General features: G+C 41.2%; 1 protein-coding gene across 14 annotated transcripts; it reads right to left on the bottom strand.

The window, feature by feature from the left end:
* Positions 1-3,815: 3,815 nt before the first annotated feature.
* On the bottom strand, positions 3,816-19,789 carry MARCHF7 (membrane associated ring-CH-type finger 7). Of its 14 annotated transcripts, none has more exons than XM_032946119.2 (11): positions 19,679-19,789; positions 17,788-17,881; positions 14,579-14,722; positions 13,308-13,497; positions 12,901-13,062; positions 10,419-12,084; positions 10,119-10,288; positions 9,746-9,855; positions 7,447-7,548; positions 6,948-6,999; positions 3,816-5,025 (listed from the first exon to the last, which is right to left on the bottom strand). In XM_032946119.2, the coding sequence occupies exons 2-11, from the start codon at positions 17,812-17,814 to the stop codon at positions 4,913-4,915; spliced, it is 2,736 nt and encodes a 911-aa protein (XP_032802010.2). In that variant the 5' UTR covers positions 17,815-17,881; positions 19,679-19,789; the 3' UTR covers positions 3,816-4,912. The 14 variants fall into 14 exon arrangements, with proteins under 14 accessions (XP_032802010.2, XP_032802009.2, XP_032802007.2 ...); XM_032946118.2 differs by lacking the exon at positions 19,679-19,789 and adding an exon at positions 19,434-19,672; XM_032946116.2 differs by lacking the exon at positions 19,679-19,789 and adding an exon at positions 18,944-19,052.
* Between the last annotated feature and the right edge of the window lie 2,659 nt (positions 19,790-22,448).

Below are 22,448 nucleotides of genomic sequence, written 5' to 3'. Positions count from 1 at the left end.
CTTTAATCAGTCTGCTCAAGGTTTTATAGTACAGTTACTATACTGCATTTTGTAATGTTTAAACCATACCCAATTTAAAAGGAATACAATTGACAATAGGGACAGATTGGGAATGAGGCCTGCACACAAAATCATGTTTAACATCTCATTGGTCACAGCCTTCGAGTGAGGTTTTCCTGAAGAATGCATTTCATCTTGATTTGAGGCTTTCGTGACTGCAGGATTCCATACTCTTTGGTTCTTTCGGTAAAGTCACGTAGATAGAATTTTCTTAGATGACGTTGCAATCGCGACACAAGCAACCGTCATCAGGTGAAACAGCAGAACTGCTGACGTAGGAGTTCTGCTGTTTGTTTCACCTGATGACGGTTGCTTGTGTCGTGATCAATACGTCTTGATCCATTCATTTTCTATCTCCGTGACTTTACCGAAAGAACCAAAGAGAATGCATTAAATGGAATACAATCGCGCTTGCTTAAAAACCAATGGCCTGGGGTACGCCCTCTAGTGGTGCTCAGTTTCACGTGTGGTCGTGTTGTGGATTGATTGACCATATAACAGGTAGTCTGCAATACATCCAATCGGCTGCTTATTGCCACATTTACTGTGCAACGCCAATGCAGTGTCAAGATTTTAATTCCATAAACCTATCTTTGCCCAACTTAGTGACAATGGGAGCTCATGCAATATTCATAACACTGATTTGCATACCAAAAATATTAATGTGTACAGTAGTTGCACCTTATAAAACCCATTGATGTAAAGTGGTTAGCCTTTATAATACAATTATAAATTTCTAAAATGGAAATTTAATAACTTGACCGTAAACTTTGATGACTATAATATCTAATGGTGTGCTTACATGTAACGTGGAAGATCGCAATCGGCTGTGTGGATTACACTCAGATCAAGTCTTCAGTGATAAAAGTGCAAAAAAATAACGCACCTCACAAAGGATGCCGAATGAACAATTTAAGAGGGCACTTAAGTTGATTGGCATAACTAAAGGTCGATTGGCCACCACTTTCCCACTCCCCTTACTAGATAAGTGACAAAACAGTAATAATAGCAGATTCTGGTGTGCTTTTTCTTGAACATTTTTATACGAAGATAGCGGTCAAAAAAGGGGAATGTTACCAAAATCAAGCATGGGTTAACAGACAATCGCCACAACTTGCTTAAATCGTCTAAGAGTGGGTTTGCTAAGCACTGCTTTCAGCCCAACCACATTATATTCCCTCAAAGATCACACAACAAAAACACTAATTTAAGGCAACTGGGAAAATTAGAAATACAAGTACATCCCTTTATATTCTTGGTTCTTTCGGTAAAGTCACGTAGAAGGGAAACAATAAAATAATAAGGCTAATGGTTACTCCGACTACACAATCCGCAAAGCTATCACTCCAACCATGAAGGATCCTTTTGAGGAGCCTTTCAAAACCATCACTTTATCCTACATTGTGGGTATCACAAAAAAGATCTCCAAAATCTTGAATAAACACAAGATCCAGGTCCGTTTCAACACATTACATACAATCCGTGATCTGGTTCCATCTGTAAAAGATGTGATTCCAGACATACATGGCGTCTACAAACTAAGTTGCCTCTGTGGTAGTAGTTACATTGGAAAAACCAAACGACATGTCTCGGACCGCATTCGTGAACACAAAGCAGACCTGAAACACGGTAGGACCAACACCTCGGCCGTGGCAGATCACTGTTAAAAGGTCCCTGCAGGGCGGGCTGGTAGGAACATTGGAATTTTTCACTTCGTTAAAGTATTGAAAGGGGACGGACGGACACATTAATCTATTGCAGGCTGGTACACTCAGTTTACAACTTCGTTCCTACCAGTATAATTCAGTAGGCTCACATGACATTGACTTCCCCAAGACAGAGGTTCTTTGCCAGCCATCTGGTTACCATGAGAGATTCGTTAATGAGGCTATCCACATATACAATTTCAACCGAGAAGATGCATTCTGGCTTAGCAATCATTGGAAGGATTTGATAAACAATTTCGGGTCTTGATTGTTCACGCTTACGGTGGCTTTCAGACCACATCCATTATTTTCGTCACCCCCCCCCCCCTCTTTTCCGATCATAGATGGACTCGTCCATCTGAACAACTGCCAAATCGCTCTCCATGGTGCTAACGTTTAAAAAACCGACACTTTTTTCATATTTTCTTGCTGTGGTTTTCTCACCTGATTGCTTGTGTTGCAGTCGAAACGTCGAGAATTTTCTTGTTTTATATTTTGTTCCCTTCTACGTGACTTTACCGAAAGAACCAAGAATGAATCCCTGCAGTCACGAAAGCTTTAAATCAAAATTTTACATCCCTTTAATTACAACTTGATTTTCCTACTTCCAAAATGTTCAAAAAACATTTGTAATTAATGTAAATAAGTCTTGCGGTGCTGTCTGCAAAGTACACGTCCAAATTTAACCAAAACATTGTTCCTTTTGGATCGATTCGAGATTTTTGCATCAAGAAATAAGCATTGGTTTGTAAAAATTGGATTAACCAAGGTTGAATCTATAGATGACCGAATTAACATTGGGCCAAATCTTGATTGCATTTTTATAATCACCGATTTATAATGGATGCAAAGAATCACAATTGTGCAAACTTTCTATTTTGCAATAGAGAAAAACCTACAGGAAATCACAATTTTACTTGAGAAACTTTAATATAATTTAGTATAATTGATAGCCAGCCAGTTCATATGAATTACCATTATTTTACTTTTTTTTATTTTGAGGCTTGTGGGCAGGGTTGCAAACCCAGCGAGCTGCGAGGGGACCTGATGTTGGAATAAAGGTGGACTTGTGAACCACTGTAAGGATCTTTTGGATTACTCTGAAGTATGGATATTGTCTGTGGTTTCCTCCCACATGCCACTCATTAAATTGAACTTGCTAAACCTCAACTTGAATGCAGGACCCACCAAAAAGTTGCTGCTCCAGACTTATGCATAAACACATTTTAAATAACAGTGGTTGGGTAATGTAGCATATTAGGCAATTTAAATACAATTCCAATCGATCAGAATTAGACTAAAGGACCAACAGGATTGGCTATTCGCAATTGGATCAACCATCCAAATTATCTAGCAGGGGTTATACTGGTTTGAAAATGTAGATGACCGTTTAGGACAATTGCTAAAATGTATTCTGTTGTATTATTTTCCTGGACGGGAATTTAACCATTGCAGAGAATACATTAACCAGTGTTAACCAATTTAGCACTTGTGTGCTTAAAAAACATTTACATTTCACAACTGACTGTTGCATTAAAATTTAACACACACACATGCTTACATAGGTATAGCATTAATTCTATAATTTGAGAGAAAGGAAAACTCCGTACCTTTAAGGTTACTCTTTGGTTCTTTCGGTAAAAGTCACGTAGGTAAAACAATTAAGTTAAAAATACATCACGTTTCAAATCGCAAAAAGCGATCGTCCTCAGGCGGAAAAAAAAATCCAGCAGTGGAACTGCTGAACCAGCGAGAGCTGTTACAACCAGGTTATGTCAGGCTATGTAACCTTGTTGTAACAGCTCTCGCTGGTTCAGCAGTTCCACTGCTAGATTATTTTACTGAAAGAACCAAAGAGTATGGATTCCTGCAGTCACGAAAGCTTCAAATCTCCTTTAAAGTTTATCGTCTACCTTGGCTTAGCAAAATTCTAAGGTAGTAAAAAGGTAATCCAAAAGACCAAAAACAATTTACAGATGAATAATTGTATAAATGAACAGAGGGAAAATGTAACATTTAATCACCTGTATTCAAAAATTATACAGTACACATATTCCATAGTTTTATTGCATTTTAAAATCAACATCCATATGAGACAGATACAATGAATAAAGCAGGCGAGTAACTGCAAATAAAGTGTAAACATACATTTGGTACGCAACAAAAATTACCCAACAAAAAAACCCACAATAACACAAGTGCACTCGATACCACGCGCACAAGTGCAGAGACCCTGAACATATGGATCACACATTCAGAACAAAATTTTTTAACCTTTAACACATGCACAAAAAGTGTGTATGCTTTTTTCTGAAAACAAAAAAGGTATAACCATGAAACTACTCTTCCCTCTTTCTGCATACCACAAAAAACATTTGTATGGAAATAAAAAGGTGAAATGATATCGCATTTCTGATGTTGAAAACGTTGCATTTTAAACAAGCCTCTGCTATTGAGCATGTTTCACATAGAAATACATTTACAAGTTCAGTAGTGCAGAATTAACTCTTTTATAAAACAAACATTTTAGAGATTTGTTACAAATGTTTGTTTACAATTATTCTGCATTTGCACCATTCACAATATATTAATATGCATCCATACATAGATCATACACAATTGAATGGAAACAATTATCTTTGAAACAAATTATCCTAAAAATCCAAACATATGCAAATTAAAAGGCTTTTAAAGATATGTTTCAGAGCGGATTAAGCAAAACTAAAGCCTGCAAGAAAAAAACCACAACCAGACCCACTGTCATAATTAATGCCTCATGATGTTACAGGGCAAGGCAGCCAAAATGCAGTATTTATTGAAGCATACTAATATGGTCCATTAGCATGTGCTATTATATATGCCAGTCACTAAGAATTATACACTTTAGGCTGGTGTAAAGAATAGTTTCCATTGAATTAATGCTTTTCATTTGGTGGCAAAAAAATTTGCTAAGGCAGTCGGTCACTTTAGATTAAAATAAAGCGATAGCAAAAGAAAGAGGTAGAGCTTTGATCGACTACCATAAACCACTAACTTGACAAGATAATAAAATCCTACGTCATTGCTCTGTCAATCACCACTAGTTCCTTATCTACGTACATTAGCCGTGCTAAACAGCTCCGATGCCAAATGTGCAGCCCTTTTCCTCACACATCTCGGTGCCGTCGGCTGCGTGCAATCAAAATGGTTCCATCCTGCAGGATAGTTCTGAAAGCCTGGAATTCATCATCCTCGTCGTCATCGCCATCATCATCAGAGCCTTGGCAGAGAAAAAGCAACCAGAGAATGCAATTAAACCTGTAAAAACTCAAGTGACGTGACCTTTTGCTTACAGCCATGAAATTGGATGTGATGGAACATTTTAAGTGGCTCACAACAATCAAATTAAGGAGACGTTTAACTAAAATGCACCAGGTTCGTATAATTAATATAAAACCTGTTGCGATAATTCCTACACTGTATGGATGCCCACATTGTTCAATAATTTACTGTATTTCTTCATATTGTTGACGTATGATCATATTCATAATTTAATATCTAGATAAACTGTTATCACCTTAAGACTCAGAAAATGCATCCAGTAATAAGAACTAAAGTAAATAAGAACTAAAGTACTAAAAGCAATATCCCATAACATTCCCACACCTCCGATTAGAAGTTGGCTACATATGGTGAAATTAGTTCAAATACATACTTTTCACACAACTGAAATGTTTGTTTCACTTACGGATAATGAAATTGTGAAAAACACAACCGTTATGGAGATGTTTATTTCCTACTTTCTCTACATAATAGTTAATTGTGGGAACATAAACAAGACCATCACGAATGTTAATCTTACACACACTTATTTAGCAGTTTCGAGGTGTGTTCACCTTTGGACAAATTAACCTTATGGCGGGCCCCCCGGGGGTCCCATAAGCCCCCGGCTCTCGCATAAACTGCATTGTGACGTAATTTTATGTCTGTTGAAGGCGAACGATACGCCAATCTATTCCTCTCGACGAACTCTACACGATGCGCTAATCAAAGTTTCAACGTTTTGTTTCTTCTGCGCATTAGTCCTCGCTGCGCTTGGACATGACAACAGAATGATCCACGCCAGGTGGGTCGCAGTGTTTGTGCGCGGTGGGACGGCGTCGCCAAAAATAAATTACGATTTAGACTTGTTTATTCGGGACCTTGGGGTCCCGCCATAAGGTTCAAATACACATTTTATCGTACATTATTCAGCGGGCAAAAGATGAGTAATGTACAAGTATGGATAATTGGTATGCAATTAAACAGACACTTGAATACGCTATGATTTTTATAGATATGACGTCAATTACCAAAAAAATTCAACATTGCACAATTCCTGCCGGTAGCATGGTACGGATATCCTGCCATTACTAGGACGCTGTATATAGTATTCCTATGGCTGGCCTTCTTTTGAGGCATGTCATTCTAAATCAACATTGTCACATTTAGTGGAAATGTATAACCGATTTATGGGGATACAACTACACAAACAGTACACTTAAATCACTGAAGATTTTTTAAACACAGAAATCGTTAAAGTGCAACAAGCAAATTAATCTGAAGAAATCTTACTTTTTAAAATATCAATAACAAAAGGAAATGAAAACGGATACAAATTAAAAGGATGCATGCATTCATCAAGGGATATAAACGCTTAATCAATTACAAATTTTTGAGTGATTTCAAAGCTTGAATACCTTTTAAAGCATGCTGTTCATTTCATAATTGTGTACGAGGGCACACTAACTTAAGACATTCTCCGCAGTATTTGGCAACTATTTTTTGCCATGTTAACTTTTACTTTTGAACCTGAAAGGACAATGCTTTATTTTCATCGCAGCACAGAAAATATTACAGTTCAAAGAAATATTAATTCTCTCTGAACAGGCCAATTCGTCTAGGATTATTGCATTAAATCCACGGGCTTCCAAGGTCAAAAGACATTGACAATAATGCTGCTGGAAATAGGTACATGGCACCAGTGTCCTTGTTAAACTGGAAAAAATGAAAACAGCTTGCTGGTGTGCCTGCTGAATTCTAATCAAGCCATCTGTACTCAAAGGGAAATCACACAGCAGCTGTGAAAGGGTCAACCACCGAAACATGCTTTGTGCCTTTTACATTCCTTGGTATGGTGAGGCAGGAATATAGTAAACCTACTTTCATGGTCATCCTGCTGAAGCCGTGGAAACAACCTTGTCAGATGTAATAACTGGAATATAAAAATGTACAGTAACCAAGTTCCTGATGAAAGCTAATAACAATATCAACATCTGCAAGTGTTCCTCCTTACCTTTAGACATTTAAAAAACTTACCTGGTGTGCACATTTTAACAAAACACAATTAGAGCAATGATAAGTACATTTAATATATTTATGTAGCTTCCAAGTGCTTGTTGAAAAACTCATTAGAAGAATGCTTTTTGCAGGGAATAAGCTTTTCAACTTTCCATTAATGTGCACAATATATGTAAGAAATAAACTAAATGAGAATTAGGGAAGACAATACAAAATAACCGAGCATTGTTATAATTCATAATGTGGAACATGTTAATGGAAACCAATTAACTCTGCCCTTGCAATTAATGACACCGTATGTTTATTTGAAACAAATTTACACTCATTTGTCATAGATTGTACAAAATGTTCAGTGCCTTACCCGGTTAGGACGAGGGTTCCGCAAGATGTCATTGAATCTCTGTTCACAAAGATGTAGCAACAGTACGAGGTATAACCCCGAGTGAACAAAGTCACTTTGGGCCTGTGAACAAAAAGCACTCGCTTCATCAGCTGTTATAAACAAGGCTGCCATTTTTTTTTATCCATGGAGAGAACTTAAAGGGGTAAGAAAAATCAAGTAATTATTATACAATATTTTGTGTCATTGATAATGTATGCAATAGGTAAAACTTGAGAACTCGCCACCCCCATCACCATCCCGATTCCAAATTCAACGTTTACATACTGTAATATTCGTACCAAAAACTCAAGTTGCTCTTAAAATGGCCGTAACTATAAGTGCATTCATGTGGTTAGCTTACGAAAGGTAATACAATACTGTTCGTGAGTTTGATTTCCACATCCAGAGGCAAAGCCAAGCCTTTGTGAGCTTGCTGTTCTCAGCTTCTGACCCACAAAACCCCATCCAGAAATGTTGGCCATTTACATTTCTCATTCATGAGAATCCATTATTGCAGTTTTGATGACTAAATACTGTATTGGGTAAAATTCAGTGATGCAATTTTTGATAATTTCTCAGGATGACAGCAGTGTTATTGCATTGGTAATGAAAATTGTTAGCCGTTTGCCTCAATGTGTACATAAGTGCAAATAAACCAAGATATTGTATGCAAAAACACAGCTCTTTTTCAATGTAAATGTATCATGGCTAGTTAACGCCACATTTGTTATAATAGGGTTTTTCCCCTTTTCTGGCAACAAAACTGAAAGCTTTTGACAAGGATTCATGTCTGCATTAACCACAATACCTGCAGTCAAAATGCAAACAAAAAACACTGATAATATATGCATTGTCCTTGAAACTGATTGGTCCACACCAAGGGACGGCTTTCTTTTGAGCCTCGACCCAATTGGTGCTCGACCACGTGACGCCAGAAGGCGTACAGCTCAAAGACAATGCACTATCAAAGCAATGAGGGCTCGGGGTGAGCATCTACATCATTAGACCTCCTTTGCCAGTACCCAAATGTAATAATAGGGTTTTTCCCCTTTTTTCTGGCAACAAAACTGAAACCTTTTCACAAGGATTCATGTCTGCATTAACCACAATACCTGTAGTCAAATTTTAAACAATAAATACACTATATTATCATAATATATGCATATAGTATGTTTTTTGTTTGCATTTTGACTGCAGGTATTGTGGTTAATGCAGACATGAATCCTTGTAAAAAGGTTTCAGTTTTGTTGCCAGAAAAAAGGGGAAAAACCCTATTATTACAGTCTGGTACTGGCAAAAGAGGTCTAATGATGAACCACATTTGTTGTTACAGCACAGAAAAGGATAAAGGCTAAAAGTCGGTGCACACACAGGTACCCAAATGATGGAAATGTTCGTTTGGCATTACATGGCCTTCGCAAATAATACACTTGGAAATTGAACTGCTCGCATCTTATAGCGACAGTGATATGTTTATCAGAGAACAAAAGAGACGTGCTACTGTATGCGCAGTCATATAATCTTGCTGGCACAAACTGTACAGACCAGACAGATTTGGGATTGTCTGTTCACCGATGCACAACAGCGTTCATCCTTTTCAGCAGAATATATTGTCTATGAGGATGAAAAGCGCCACAGCTTGCCAAGTGGGGGGAAAAAAAAATCAGGGAGCGGTCCACAGTGCTAATAACATTTAATTTAGGATGTGTTGGATTGTTATTCATTTCAGCTGTAACTTGGTAATCACCACGCTGTTATACAAAGATGCACATTTGGTTAAAAAGCTAAGTGGGGGTTATAACACAATGAACAATCATGGTTTGCATCAGTAACACTGCTAAAAGTCTCATATGGTTACTTAGGATAATCAATATGCACACATTTACCTTCTTCCTAAAACATTGATTGCTTGGATTTAAAGCTTTCGTGACTGCAAGGATTCATCTTCTTTGGTTCTTTCGGTAAAGTCACGTAGAATGAAAACCAATTAACTCTGTCCTCTAGACAGTCTTGTCCCTTCACCTGATGAAGGCCGCTTGTGTTGTGGCCGGAACGTCGTGAGAATTTTTATTGTGTTATTTTATTTTATCAATTTATTTTATTCTCATTCTACGTGACTTTACCGAAAGAACCAAAGAAGATTGATGGCTTGATTATAGGCATTGAAAATACAATGTAAATAAACAATGTAGCTTACTTTGTAGATGGTCATATTTTTTATAAATTAAATGTCTCTGGTTTGGATTTTCCTTCCCTCATGTATGCCCAAAGAGCTGACCTGATTGGCAGAGTGCTCTTGATAGAGCTGGTGTATGTCGAACCCCTCCACCTCAAAACGGAGTAGTTGCTTGCACAGCTCACAGTGCAGCACTGCCGACAGCTCGGCACCTGTGTTCAGACAGAACAATGTGCAGGTTGACAATTTTCCTGCAAATGCCTGCCCTCGTCACACACACAATTACAGTCATCACCTTTTGAAAAACAATGATTACTAAAAACTAAGGTAGGAAAACACTGAAAAACCATTTTCCCCCAAAAAATATTGCTTAATAGACATGCTATGTAGAAGTCAATGTGCTGAAAGACAAGTTTCTGTGCCCATATGTACACGTCCAAAGTGGGGGCATCAGTGAATGGCACTTGGCTCTCACCAGACTTAATCTTGGCCTCGAGCCAGCGCCGCATGCAGTCCTGGTGGACATACTGCAGGCTGCCTGTACAGCTACAGGGGACAACGAGCAGGTTGCCTGGAGCCACAGCGCTCATCTGGCAGATGCGGCAGAGGTCTCCTTCTTCCTCATCAGAGTCCTCCATCAGCAGTCTGAACACACGTCGGGAACAAATAACCGCTAAACAGGTTACACCAGAAGAAAAAGGCAAAAAATGTACACTAGTAAAGCACAACACAAGAAGCTAGCAAAATTATAAACGAGACTCCATTACTTTTTTACCTTTCTTGTATTTGCCGGAGCCTTTCAGGATCACGAGAGGGCAGCAGCTGGGCAGATGACATTTCATGTGTACCCAGTCGGGATGTCACTGGCTGAGAAGTACCCACTGTACGTCTGTGGCGAGCTGTAGCTGTTGAGGTGACATTGTCCTCAGCGACGGATCCAAATCCAGCGCTCCGGTCAGATAAGGAGAAAAGCAGGGAGCTGGAGCCCGGGACGATTCCCAGAACGCGCACCTCATCATCCCGACTCGTGCGAGATGCTGTCGAAACTGGGCTACTTTGGAATGGCCCCGAAGAACTGCTGCCAGCACTACTAGCACCGATGCTCTCATTGCTCTGTATTCTGCCTGATGCACTGGAACTCGAGTCAGATGCCCCATCTAGGATGTAGCTAAGATCTATGTCAAAGGAGTCCGAAGTGTCATGTGGTGATGAATATGCACGATATGGAAGTGTATTATTGACAGAAAAGGTGTTAACATAGGGGGAATCAGCACGTTGTCTTCGAAGATCTGTATTTTCTTGCCATTGCCTTAATGGAGACTCAAAGCCAAGACTTGGAAAGTATGAAAAAGTAGGTGGTCTTGAAGATTCTTCTCTAGGAACCCTTCTGCCCCTACCCATGCACCGTTGCACTGGACTTGCATCCCTCAAGTATGGAGACATATTTGATCGTAAAGTCTCATTTTGTGCCACATTCCCATTTTGCACATTGCCTTCAGGCCAGGAACTTTGCATATTAATGCCTTCTGTTTCGGATGCAGCCATTTCAACTGTTGAGCGAGAATTAGTTCCTCTCCTTGCTCCAAATCTTGTGAAGCCAGTCTGTTGGACAGGGTCTGGCTGTCTGTCTGTTTGCCTATCGGCTCTCAAATTGTTAACAGTAGTCCTTAAAGAAGAAGCATTTTGGTATGGATTTGACACATTTTCTCCTCTTCCTAACCCCACACCTCCAGAAGTCGTCAGCAATCTTCTCCTTAATTCACTCAATCTTAGAGAAACTCCTGACCTCTCCATGTCATGCATAATATCTCGGGCTGCTGATAACCTTGTACTTGCCCAACGGCTAGGTAAATTTGAATCTGTGAAACCACTTAGTCCATCTATTTCAGGGTTAGCATTTTGTGGTACCGACCTACCAGTTGTTCTTCTACGCAGCCCACTCTCATTCCAATTCTCTCGAGATAAATCAATCCCTTCTTCTGTATGGGGCACCCTAAAGTAAGAAAATGCGGGCTCGTTTCCAGAAGGGTTGCGACGTGCAGCTGCCGATGCCCCTGCATTAATGTCCTGTGCATGCCCAACCTCAGAAGACTGCCTGCTGCTTGCAGCCGATACAGACATATGAGGGAGCAAGCATTCCGATCCTTGATGGGAGCTTGAAGGTATAGAGTATGGCACCCATGAACGACGTACTGATGAAAGCTCCTCAGGGTCATTTCCTGTGCGTGCTGTGCGGGTTTCATTGGTACCTCGATTCATACTGGTTTGCCTCCGTGACAGAAATGCATACGATCGTTCTCTGTAGCCTCTGGGTAATGGGCTTGACATATAATCAGGTTCTATGTAGTTGGGTTCTCTTACTTCAGTAGCATGTCTGTTATATACATGCCTGGGGCGTGCTCCCTGAGCCAGGTGAGCAGATAATCTGTCTTGCTCCGTATCTAAAAAGGAAAAAGAACACAAGATTGGTCAAAATGCACCCTCTTTGCTAACCACCTGCAAAACATCAAATCGTACATTTACATCCGATGTTATTGAATGGAGTGGTGATGCAGTGGTTAGCGCACTGTGCTATGATCCCAGCGGCAAGAGTTGAATTACCAGCCACGGATGTCAACATGTGACTAGGAATAGCTTATCCAACTTGCATTGACCAGTATTATGAAAGTCCAACAACTGCCATGAATGACATGGTGGGAGAGGCCTTCATCTGGCACTAAAAATTTCAATTATGTCCCAAATATGATGTTGCACTACATGAAATGATGGCGTCACCTAAAAACCCATTTAAAAAGGCAAAGAGAAACCACCTCTACTGCGTTTTTTTACAATTTGTGCTTCAATATATTTAGTACCGAGAGTGGTGTTGTATGGAGGGGGATGTGGATGGGATCGAGGGAGTTGTGATATGAAATGGACCCGTGGGCAGAAAATCTGAATATGCATTAATTTCCAACATTGCTCAACCAAAATAGCACTGAACATATTGTGTACACCTAGAAAGCATATTTATAAACAACATATTTGGAATAAGGGTGGGACCATATGTTTTAAGGAATGGTTGTTACAATACATTTAATTCAAAAGGTGAAGTTTCCCCCCCCCCCCAAGACAAAATCTATTTATGAACGATGGAAGTGATACTTCAGGGAAAAAATTATCACAAAATGTTAAAACACAAGTCTATTAAAATTAGACAAGGATGAAAATACAGGTGGCTGCTTGCAAGAAAATTATTTGGCAAAAAACATGCTCACCAAAATCAAACGTCCGTGACCTGTGGTTCAAAGGATAGATCCTGCTTGATGTCAAGTTCTCTCTGTTCCTTCCATGTCCTGGCAATGTTGCATCTCCAATCCCAGAGGCATCAGTAGGCAAGCTAATGTCCGAAGGCACTGGTCTTCTTTGTAAGGTTGGGCCTTCGAAAACAAATATTATGAAAATTATATTTTCAGTCGAACATTTCTCCCTGCGGCTTTTAAGAAAACAAAACTCTGGATGTAGTGTGTACTAACACTTTATAAAATATCCATCTCATTCATATTCTTAACTACCTCCAGATTTACTATATATTGTCAGAAGGTATATTAAGCTTAATTATGTCAAAAGGTGTTTAAGTTGACTTTCTTTTTACAATGCAACAACTCGACTGGGTGCTACCAACCACTGTTGGCTGGCAGAGGGGCTGCAGAGCTGGAAGACAGGAGTTTCGGCCGCTTCGAGAGCTCCTCGTGTGGAGAGAGTTGACGCGCTGTGGCACCAGCAGAACCATTATCCCGGCTCGATCTAGCCGAGCTGCCACGGCTGTCCATACGTGCCGTGTCCCGAGAGCCAGCCGAGTCACGTGGAGACAGCTGTCATGGAGCACAATGAAGAATTTACTTGGAAACGAGTGAATGTGGCAACATATTAATACCTTTGTTTTATGTAAAATGGTACAGAAACATTGTGCATCAAGACGATGAAACAAAGTCTACATATATTACATAACTCCATTTGCTGGAAAGAAAACTTTAACACCTTCTGGAATAAATATTAAAAACAAAGAAATGTTGACTAGAACTCCAATACATAGTAAACAAATCAATAACCACAACCTTTTTGAAAGCTTCATCAATATTCCATACAGATTAAGCTGCACCAGTGCTGACATTATGAAATCTGACAGTAATCCAGTTACTAAGCTTTAAATCATATTACTGCAAAGAATCTCTTTGCCCAAGTGAGAAGTAAAATTTTGCCTTACGATAGTAGTATAAATATCCCGTTTTGTAATGTTCAAAGATTTAAAAAAATCAACATCGCGTCTGTTAAAGTGTCAGTTTAACAAAGCAGTAACGTTAGACATACATGAACTTACTATGTTAACAATTTTAATGTATTGACAAGCATTTATTTATAATTGTAATTCGGGGAACATTTCGCTGCTAATCAGTGTTTTTATAACTATAGTTGTGATGTGAAAACCGAAAGGAACATTGTTTTAAAATGTTCGTAAACATTTAGTAGTGGCAATTCATAAAATCTCGCTTGTTGTACCCACATAGGTTGACGTTTACATTATATTGCACTGCAATATGCATTGTTTATTGCAGTGCATTACATTCATTTCTGTGTGATAACTCATTTCATGCATGCAAGTTTAAGATTTCCACTACTTATGACCGACTATAAGAAAATACCGTCACACCAACCAGCACGGTCAAGTGTGGTCAACCTCCACCACCCCCCGTGAACACAAACAGGATAGGGAGGCCATCATCCAGTAGTGGACTGACAAAAGGCCGTTAATGCACATGATAAACAGACAATTGATCGTGTTTTTGGGTCCATGTCAATTAAACAACAAATATTTTTCAGAATGAACATAAAAGACCAGTTTATATTCACTTTAACAAATAAACGCGCTCACTAATGACCTTCGTACAGACCTACCGCTCTGCTGCTGGAACAGCCCATGCCAACAAGCCTCTGACTGACAGAATTTGTGCAAGATGGCCTTTGGCTCTGCACGTCCCTTCCAGTGCTCCGCAACTCCCAGTTTCTGTTAACAGGCTCTTCCCTTTTGTTCACCCAGACCTGTACAAAATGAAATTAATAAGATTTACAATACGTAGAGTGTTCGGCTTTAATACCTTAGACACTCATATTACAAAGCTACAGTTTTGTTCACCACTACAAGTTGCACCATGGTGAATCCAGTTTACTTTCTGTACATGCACAACACAATACAGAAAATTTAGGGTTTCCAGCCCGATGAATTGCGAAACCACATTTCATCAGCTGGTCACATAGCTTCCTAAAATTACATAATGTGGCTATGTCCGAGATTAAGTGCAATTAACAAACTCTTACGCAGTTTGGATAATTACGCAATAAAAACAAACACCATTTTAGCAATGTTTAATATATAGTATCTAAATGTGGCTATATCTGAAGGTGTTGTACACAAGCAGAATAAATAAAAAAAAGATTATCGCCAGTCCAATGATGGAAGCCACAAGTCCCAGGGAGAAAGTAACATAATTTAGATAAGCATCAAGGAAAAATCTATTATCATCGAACATTATCTGATGAAGCACATTAAATGGCTTGTTAGGTTTAGAAAATGTATACAAGAATAAAACCATATATACACAAAATCCTCCATATTTAGTCTTATCAGGTACAGTAATATGTTGCATTTTATTACAATACAGATGTGCATACACGTGCATTAACTGAATTGGTACATTTTGTAGTCGAAAAATAAGAACCAGGTATGTCAGGATGCCTTGTATCCGATAAGTACAGCAACGAGCAATTAATACCGTTCAAAGCTAATTGTGTTTGGAAGTAAACAAATATCTATTGCTTGAATAAAGGTTAATTTAAATTGTTAGAAATGTATGTTGCACTTCAACCATAAAGAATAAAAACTGAAAAGTATACAATGTAACATGGAGATACATGTTTGGAATTACATTGAAACACAAGAGGAAAGAGAACACTCGACAAGGCGAACCACTGTGGAGATGGAGCTATAAGATCAGCTCATGTGCGTAAGCAAGATGTATTGTGGCATTACGGAATGGCGACATTGTAAGGCTTTCACCATGTAGTAAACATAATGACTCAGAGGAAAATGTTGCAGGCAGATACTGCCGATAAAATGCACATTTTCTTTCCTGTACAGTAGTTTATTTGGGTCAGATCACACCTGGCCATAAGCACAGCCGTGCTTATAATTAAAGGGCCACCAAAACAGGCACATCATTAATTACAGAAGTTAACGATTGCTTATAATTTCCCCTGAGAAAACAAATTTTAACTCAAATAAAAATACAGATGCATGCAAAGGATAAACCTAATATTCTAGGAAATGTAATCTACAATAATAAGCTACATTGCATACAGGGTGGTGCAGCAGTCTTGTGACCCCTATAAGTCTCTAAAACGTGATAGATTTTAAGGTTTATTTCAAACAGAAATGAATATGCCAACAAAAAACATGTTCGAGGTCAATTCATGGAGGGGGGGGGGGGGACACAATACATCTAGACCGAGTCTGTAGTTTTCCTACACAAACGTTGGCTGGCCGAGTTACATCTCATTTATAACAAATACTGATTAATATACTTAATGGGCATTTTTCAATTAATACAAAAATAAAAATCCCATGATACAAAAATCAGAAACCAAGACTGAGGGCCACACGAACCCACCACATGGGATAGTGAAAACAAGTTTCCATTTTAATGTGCGGTGTGCCTTTAACACAACAGCATCTCCACTGTTGCCAACTCCAATTGGAGTTGTTTAGCGATGCTGCTTTAGCAGTGGTGTACAAGCACAATTAACTAAAACTCACCTTTGTCAACAATGCCTTCAATAAAATATATACAACAGGCGTAGTTTTAGGCAATGGCCATTCTTCACAGCAAGTGCAAGAGCTGGTTTCTCTGGTCTCGATTGAGATTTATAATTGCACATTTTCTGAAATAACCCTTTATCTATTTACATCCTCCCCAGTGGCTGTTTGACGAAACTTAACACTGGTCAGTATGAGTGGGTGAAAGAAAGAGGGAACCCAGGACCAGTTTTTATTTCACATGCCACAGATGTTAGCCATCATCAGGAATCAAATTTAGATCACTGGGACCACGCATCAGTGCCCTCCCAAATAAACAATGTTCATATACAGCCCTTTGTCAATCCAATATTAGACGAGGATCAATCCACCCCAAGCGGGTTGTGGGGGTGATTGAACCATACTTCCTTACGCTGGGCAATGTAGGTTGGTGAAAGTGGTTTGCATACATGCACAGTACAATTGGTTGTTCTCCACTGCCTTTTGCTGCCCACCGCATAGCATCACAGCCTACATCACCTGTTTTGCATGGTAGTCGCCCATCCAAGTACTATCCAGGCTCAACCCTGCTTAGTTTCCAAGATTTGATATCAGGCCCATTCCAGGTGATTTTGTCATAGGGAAATAAACATTGAGGGAAACTTAAATGGCACAGATGTTACATTACTTATATAACAAAAAATATTAAAAGTTATTTTAACAAATTGGTTTAAGATTGCATTCGAAAACTAAATTGCACATTGTAATTTAATTATCGTAACAGGAACAAAATTCACTAAACTAGTAAGAAAAACAATGCTTTTATTTAACATGTCAAAACAGTGAATTAGATTGTACCGTTATGAAATAAACTATATTAATGCACCCACAATGACCCATGTCGTTGGGTCAATATATCACAAAGAGACATGAAGTAATGACAGGAGCATTACATTCACAGCAGTTAAATAGCATTTATCATAATAATTACATTGGCTTCCTGAATTAACATTAAAATCAGGGAAAATAATATAACTGTTGACCTTGGTAAATGTCAGCCACAACAAAAATGACTTAATGGAAAATTAAAAATTGTAATGTAACCAAATTAAAGCACGATTTTAAATGGAACGCTTAAATTAACTTTACAAAACGTCAACAAACACATTATGTAGAACGCACATAATTTCGAACACGTTCAAGTGTACAGAAGGACGTAATAAATTCACAGAACCACATGGTTACGCATTTAAAAAACACATTCAGTGAGGTTGACGTACTTACTTCAGGTAAAGGATAGGTACAACTCAGTTACCTTATTTGGTTCAAATGTCCTGCGCATCCCTGTGTTTATAGCATTGCTAAAGCGCAAATATCTTCAGGGCCTTCTATCTCGTTATCTTGAGAAACTAGTTTTTCAAACACAGCACACATTGGATACGCGAATTTAACGTAAATTATACTTTACATCATAACAATTAATCAATAGCTAATATGAACGTTGGATACAGGTAACAATAGTGTATACTTCGTGCCTCTAGCGTATACGCTGCGATTGGCAAAAACATCACTTTGTCGGTCACATTCTTATTATGTTAGCTTAAGTATTAAAAAGTAAAAAGGGTGACAGTATATTGTCCTGCTTAAACAAATCAGAAAACCCTAAGCACTAACCACAGCACTCAACTTTTTAACAATTCGGTATGAGCAGCAATGAGGCTGGCCGATAAGATGGTACAAATGTAGCAGTAATCAAACATAAAAGTCTACGTCCATAACCCAGGTTTTTTTTGTTAGATCAAGTAAATGTAGGTGTCGTTAAACCCGCCACCACACGGCACAGGTTAAACGACACATTTATATATTTACGCGAACTAACCCAAAACAACCTGTATTTATGGATATTGGTTGCGAATGCCTCCGTGTTAAGTCAACGTATTACATGGACAGTGTCTTGCGGCAAATATTCAACTGTACATTTGGAGATTAGAAACTTTATAAAAAAGGGATAAGTCAAAGGGCGGATTTTGTTTGACTACGAGTACACAACACACTACAAGAGACACGCGTATGGCCATATACACGATGGACTCCTTGCCACATAGACAAGAGTGGGGCATTTAAAACGCCGAGAATTTGGGGCCCAGCGAGGCAACCAACCACACGCTCAAGATACTCCTCACACCAAAACAATGCCACCAAAAACACCCAAGCCGCATTTAGACATGAACAATAACATCGCCACGACCACTAACAAAATCAGCCGAAACCACCGTGAACAACAAGAAGAAGAAGAGGCGAAGACGTGCCTATTTTAAAGGCGGACAAATGTCGAGAGCAAAGCCACCGTGGCGAAGCCAGGAAAGGACCCGGCAAGGCAACTCGTTCAGCCACACAGCTCTTCTTTACACTGCCCTCCACCGTGCCGACTAATTATAACAGATGCGACTCGGAGTGTTAAAAAAAAAAACCTCGCTCACGCCACCGCCGCCGCCGCCGCGTAAATCCCTCGCACGCACAGACGACGGCAGCCTCGCCCGTGATGGCGGCTCCCTCTTCAGCCCCGCCCCTCCTCCCCCCTCTTCAGCCCCGCCCCTCGGCGTCACCCCCCCCCGCACCTCATCCCCACACCACGTGACGGTGCGGAGTGTCGTCACTCCCGTCCTCAACCCCGCCTCCCTGCGTAGCCTAGGGCAACGGCCAACGCGTCACGTGATACTAAGACCACGTGACGCGGCCGAGTGTAGACGCCCACAGCTGACTTGTTATTGTTAACATTATTACCATCACGTTGCTGTATTACAAAAAAAAAACCGAGCACCCGTAACCCCCACCACATGCTAAAACACTTGTATACGCTCCCGTCCGATACTGCCTTTTGCCTCTCCGCGACGCCCGACGTATGAAGGCGGCTATGCGCGCGCCTCGTTTGCACCGTCGCGAGTGTTTGCGCCTCCATGCCTGCTCGGGCAGCGTTGTCGCAGAAGCACGAAGACGGCAGAGTCTATGATAAAGGGCGCAAAGACCGCAGCTTCCTCCTTCCTGACTAAACGGTCCGCGATGTTAACTTTAAAATACGCAGGGAAGGCTACGTTTGCTCGAACTTAGAACGCGAACAATCGACGCACGGCGTCGTTAAACAACAAACTACGCGTCACTTTACAAGCGAATTGGTCAAGGATGCAAAACGGCAGTCGTCCACCCACCATAGAGACGGAGCCTCTCCCTACCCAAGATGGCCCCTCAATTTAAGATGTGGGGACACGTGACATCACCACCAATCGTCACCCGCCTTCCCCGACGCCTCACGACTATTGGCTGCAGCGCGAGCACGTGATCACTGTCGCGAGGATCCCCCTTGCCCACGCGCCGCTATTGGCCACGCGAGTGGCCAATGGGAGTCGCCGCAACGCGACCTGCTCAGGCAATGTGGACAATAGGGTTGGTCGAGGGGCGGAGGCTAGGGTGGGGGGGGGCGATGGGGTCGGTGGGGGGGAGCGGCGGGGGGGGGTCTAGAGACGGAGTTAGAGGCGGAGCTACGAACAGGTTGGGGCGTGTGGCCCAAAGAGGGACGAGGGGGGTGGGGCTGAATGGGGATGAGGTCGCGGTGGAGGGTTTGGCGAGGGTGGGGAGCTCAAGCGAGGCTTTGAGGGTTGAGAGGGGGGGGGGGATCCCGTGGGGGCGGGGGCATCTCGTGGGGGCGGGGGCTGAGAGGCTGTGGGCGGGGCTATTAGCGGGGGGCGGGGCTCGTGGGAGGGGGTGTAGCTGCCGGGAGATTCATCACAGCGGGAGGAAATTAATCGTGCTGCGCGTAATGCAGTGAAGTGCTCCGCGTCGCAATCCGGGGATTTCGCTCGCGTCTTCACGCCATGCTGCCTCCTAATGCGGACCGAAGGGAGGAGGAGACTGACGGCTGCGACGACAAAATGGCTCCTGTGCCGGGCAGACGCGTGACCCTAACCTGGCTCGGCATCCACATGGACGTTTCGTGAATTTCTGCGTGTGGTTCTCTCCGGTTCAACACCCCCAATGCTAACTCCATCACCACCGGCGCTGACCTCCCCCCCCCTCCACTCCTTCCAGCCAACACCAACTCACACCGGACCAGGGCACGTGTGTTGGGTCACAGCTGTCAGTGCGCCTGACAGCCTCTTGACAACAGCTACACCCTGTATACACAACAATGGCCATATTAGCACCAACACTGCGCACGGGAGCCCCTCGGATCCTACACCAATGGGCTCACACCACCACTCCTGTGGTTCCCCCCACACCCACTGTAAGAGTGCAGTGCGTAGTAACATTATCCCCACAGCACCACAACTGTCTCCTAACGTGGGAGAAATTAATTCCCTGAAGAGAATGGGAAACAATATTTCGTCTGACAGGTTTATTCCTTTGTAATTGTCCCAACAACATACTTGTTGAACAATAGACTTATTTTTAAATATTTCCATTCACGCCCATCGGCGAGTCAGTTACATCGCGTTGAAGCAAGCGTGCGAAAATATATTGAAAGATGTTTCTTGCAAAGAGATCAAAACCGATTGCTGATCACACATTTACAAGCGTAAGAAGAGAGCTAAAAACATGCTTTGGGGACCCATTTTTATATCATGACAAAACGCAATGTTGTAAACATGTGGCTACACATGCAGCAATTAACATGCATTGCAGTGTCAGATTTCCGGGGTAGTTAATGTGCCAGAGTAGTGAACAGAACGTTCTGCCTTGTCCACTCCCCACCGATAGCCATGGCACTCTTACATCCGCGCGTGTAAATCGTGCCAAAAATGATTTACCCACGTTTGTTCTGCATGTCATTGCAGTGGTAGAATTAAAATAACGCATTCCACTGGCGGCCAAATAAACGCGAATACAGAAACATTTGCTATTTATGATCTACGGTAGTGTAACTATCAATAACACTACTTTAGCCACTATTTTTAAAGCTGTGTAATAATAACCCAGCGCTATTTTTTTGGGACAAAAATATATTTCAAGGCTACCACCCTTGTGAAATGTCGCGTGTTTTCAAGTACAACAAAATAACTGAAATACAAATGGCAATGCCATAAAAAAGAATGACCATGTCAACTGTAAATCCAAACATTTCACATCAAAAACTTGTTTGATAAAATATAATGGAGCGCTGGAAGCACTCGGCGGTGTTTGAATCGTACAAAGTGAGCTGCATGGAACAATACAACCGGAGAGAAACATGACCATACCATCATCACCGGCCGTGACAAGAACCCCCTTCATCGTGTTATTCCGACCCGCAGTTTAACCCTCACCCTGACCAGGGCTCAACCCAAGCACCCCCAATCACCACCTCCACCACCAGCAAGCAGACACAACAAGCGCCCTCCAACGCAGCAAAATTAGCGTTCGTTTGTTTGAAGGTGTTAGTTACACGCTACGAGACAGCATGATTATACAGTGAGATTCTCAGGTCAGGATGAAGGTCAACAACCGTTTACATTAAATAAATAAGCCAAGTAAACACTGCGAGTGGCTAGCGACTTGCCGATGGTCGCTTGTTGTGCAAGCCCTTATCCGCCCTCCTCAACATGAGTATTAATAAAGGCTCACTGCCCCGACGTGTTTTTTTGTTGTTGTACAGTATTGCAATGATTTGCTTCTTCCCACCACACCCCTGGGCCCCCATCGCCATCAACACAACACGCCTGCGACATCTCTCCTTCAGTGACGGATCCAGGGCGGTGGAGGGGGGATTGCTCCCCTTCCCTCCCTCTACCCCACCTTTTTGAGACCCGAAAATTTGTATTTTCAGATTTAGCAGAGAAAATACATGTTACGTTTCATGCTTTTTCTCAACGTAGGGACATATTTACAAGCTTGAAATCTCGAGACTGCTCGATCCCTTTGGGAAGTCTCTATATCCGCTTATCTCACCCCGTCATCAACTACATCAGCGTGTTATCACTGCTCTAAGTGTAGTTTCATGTGTAT

The sequence above is a fragment of the Petromyzon marinus genome, chromosome 4 (assembly GCF_048934315.1).
Source record: "Petromyzon marinus isolate PM22_M1 ecotype Great Lakes invasive population chromosome 4, UKy_Petmar_22M1.pri1.0, whole genome shotgun sequence".
Lineage (NCBI taxonomy): Eukaryota > Metazoa > Chordata > Hyperoartia > Petromyzontiformes > Petromyzontidae > Petromyzon > Petromyzon marinus.
Note: the sequence above shows the minus strand (reverse complement) of the source record. Positions and strands in the feature narration are given on the sequence as shown.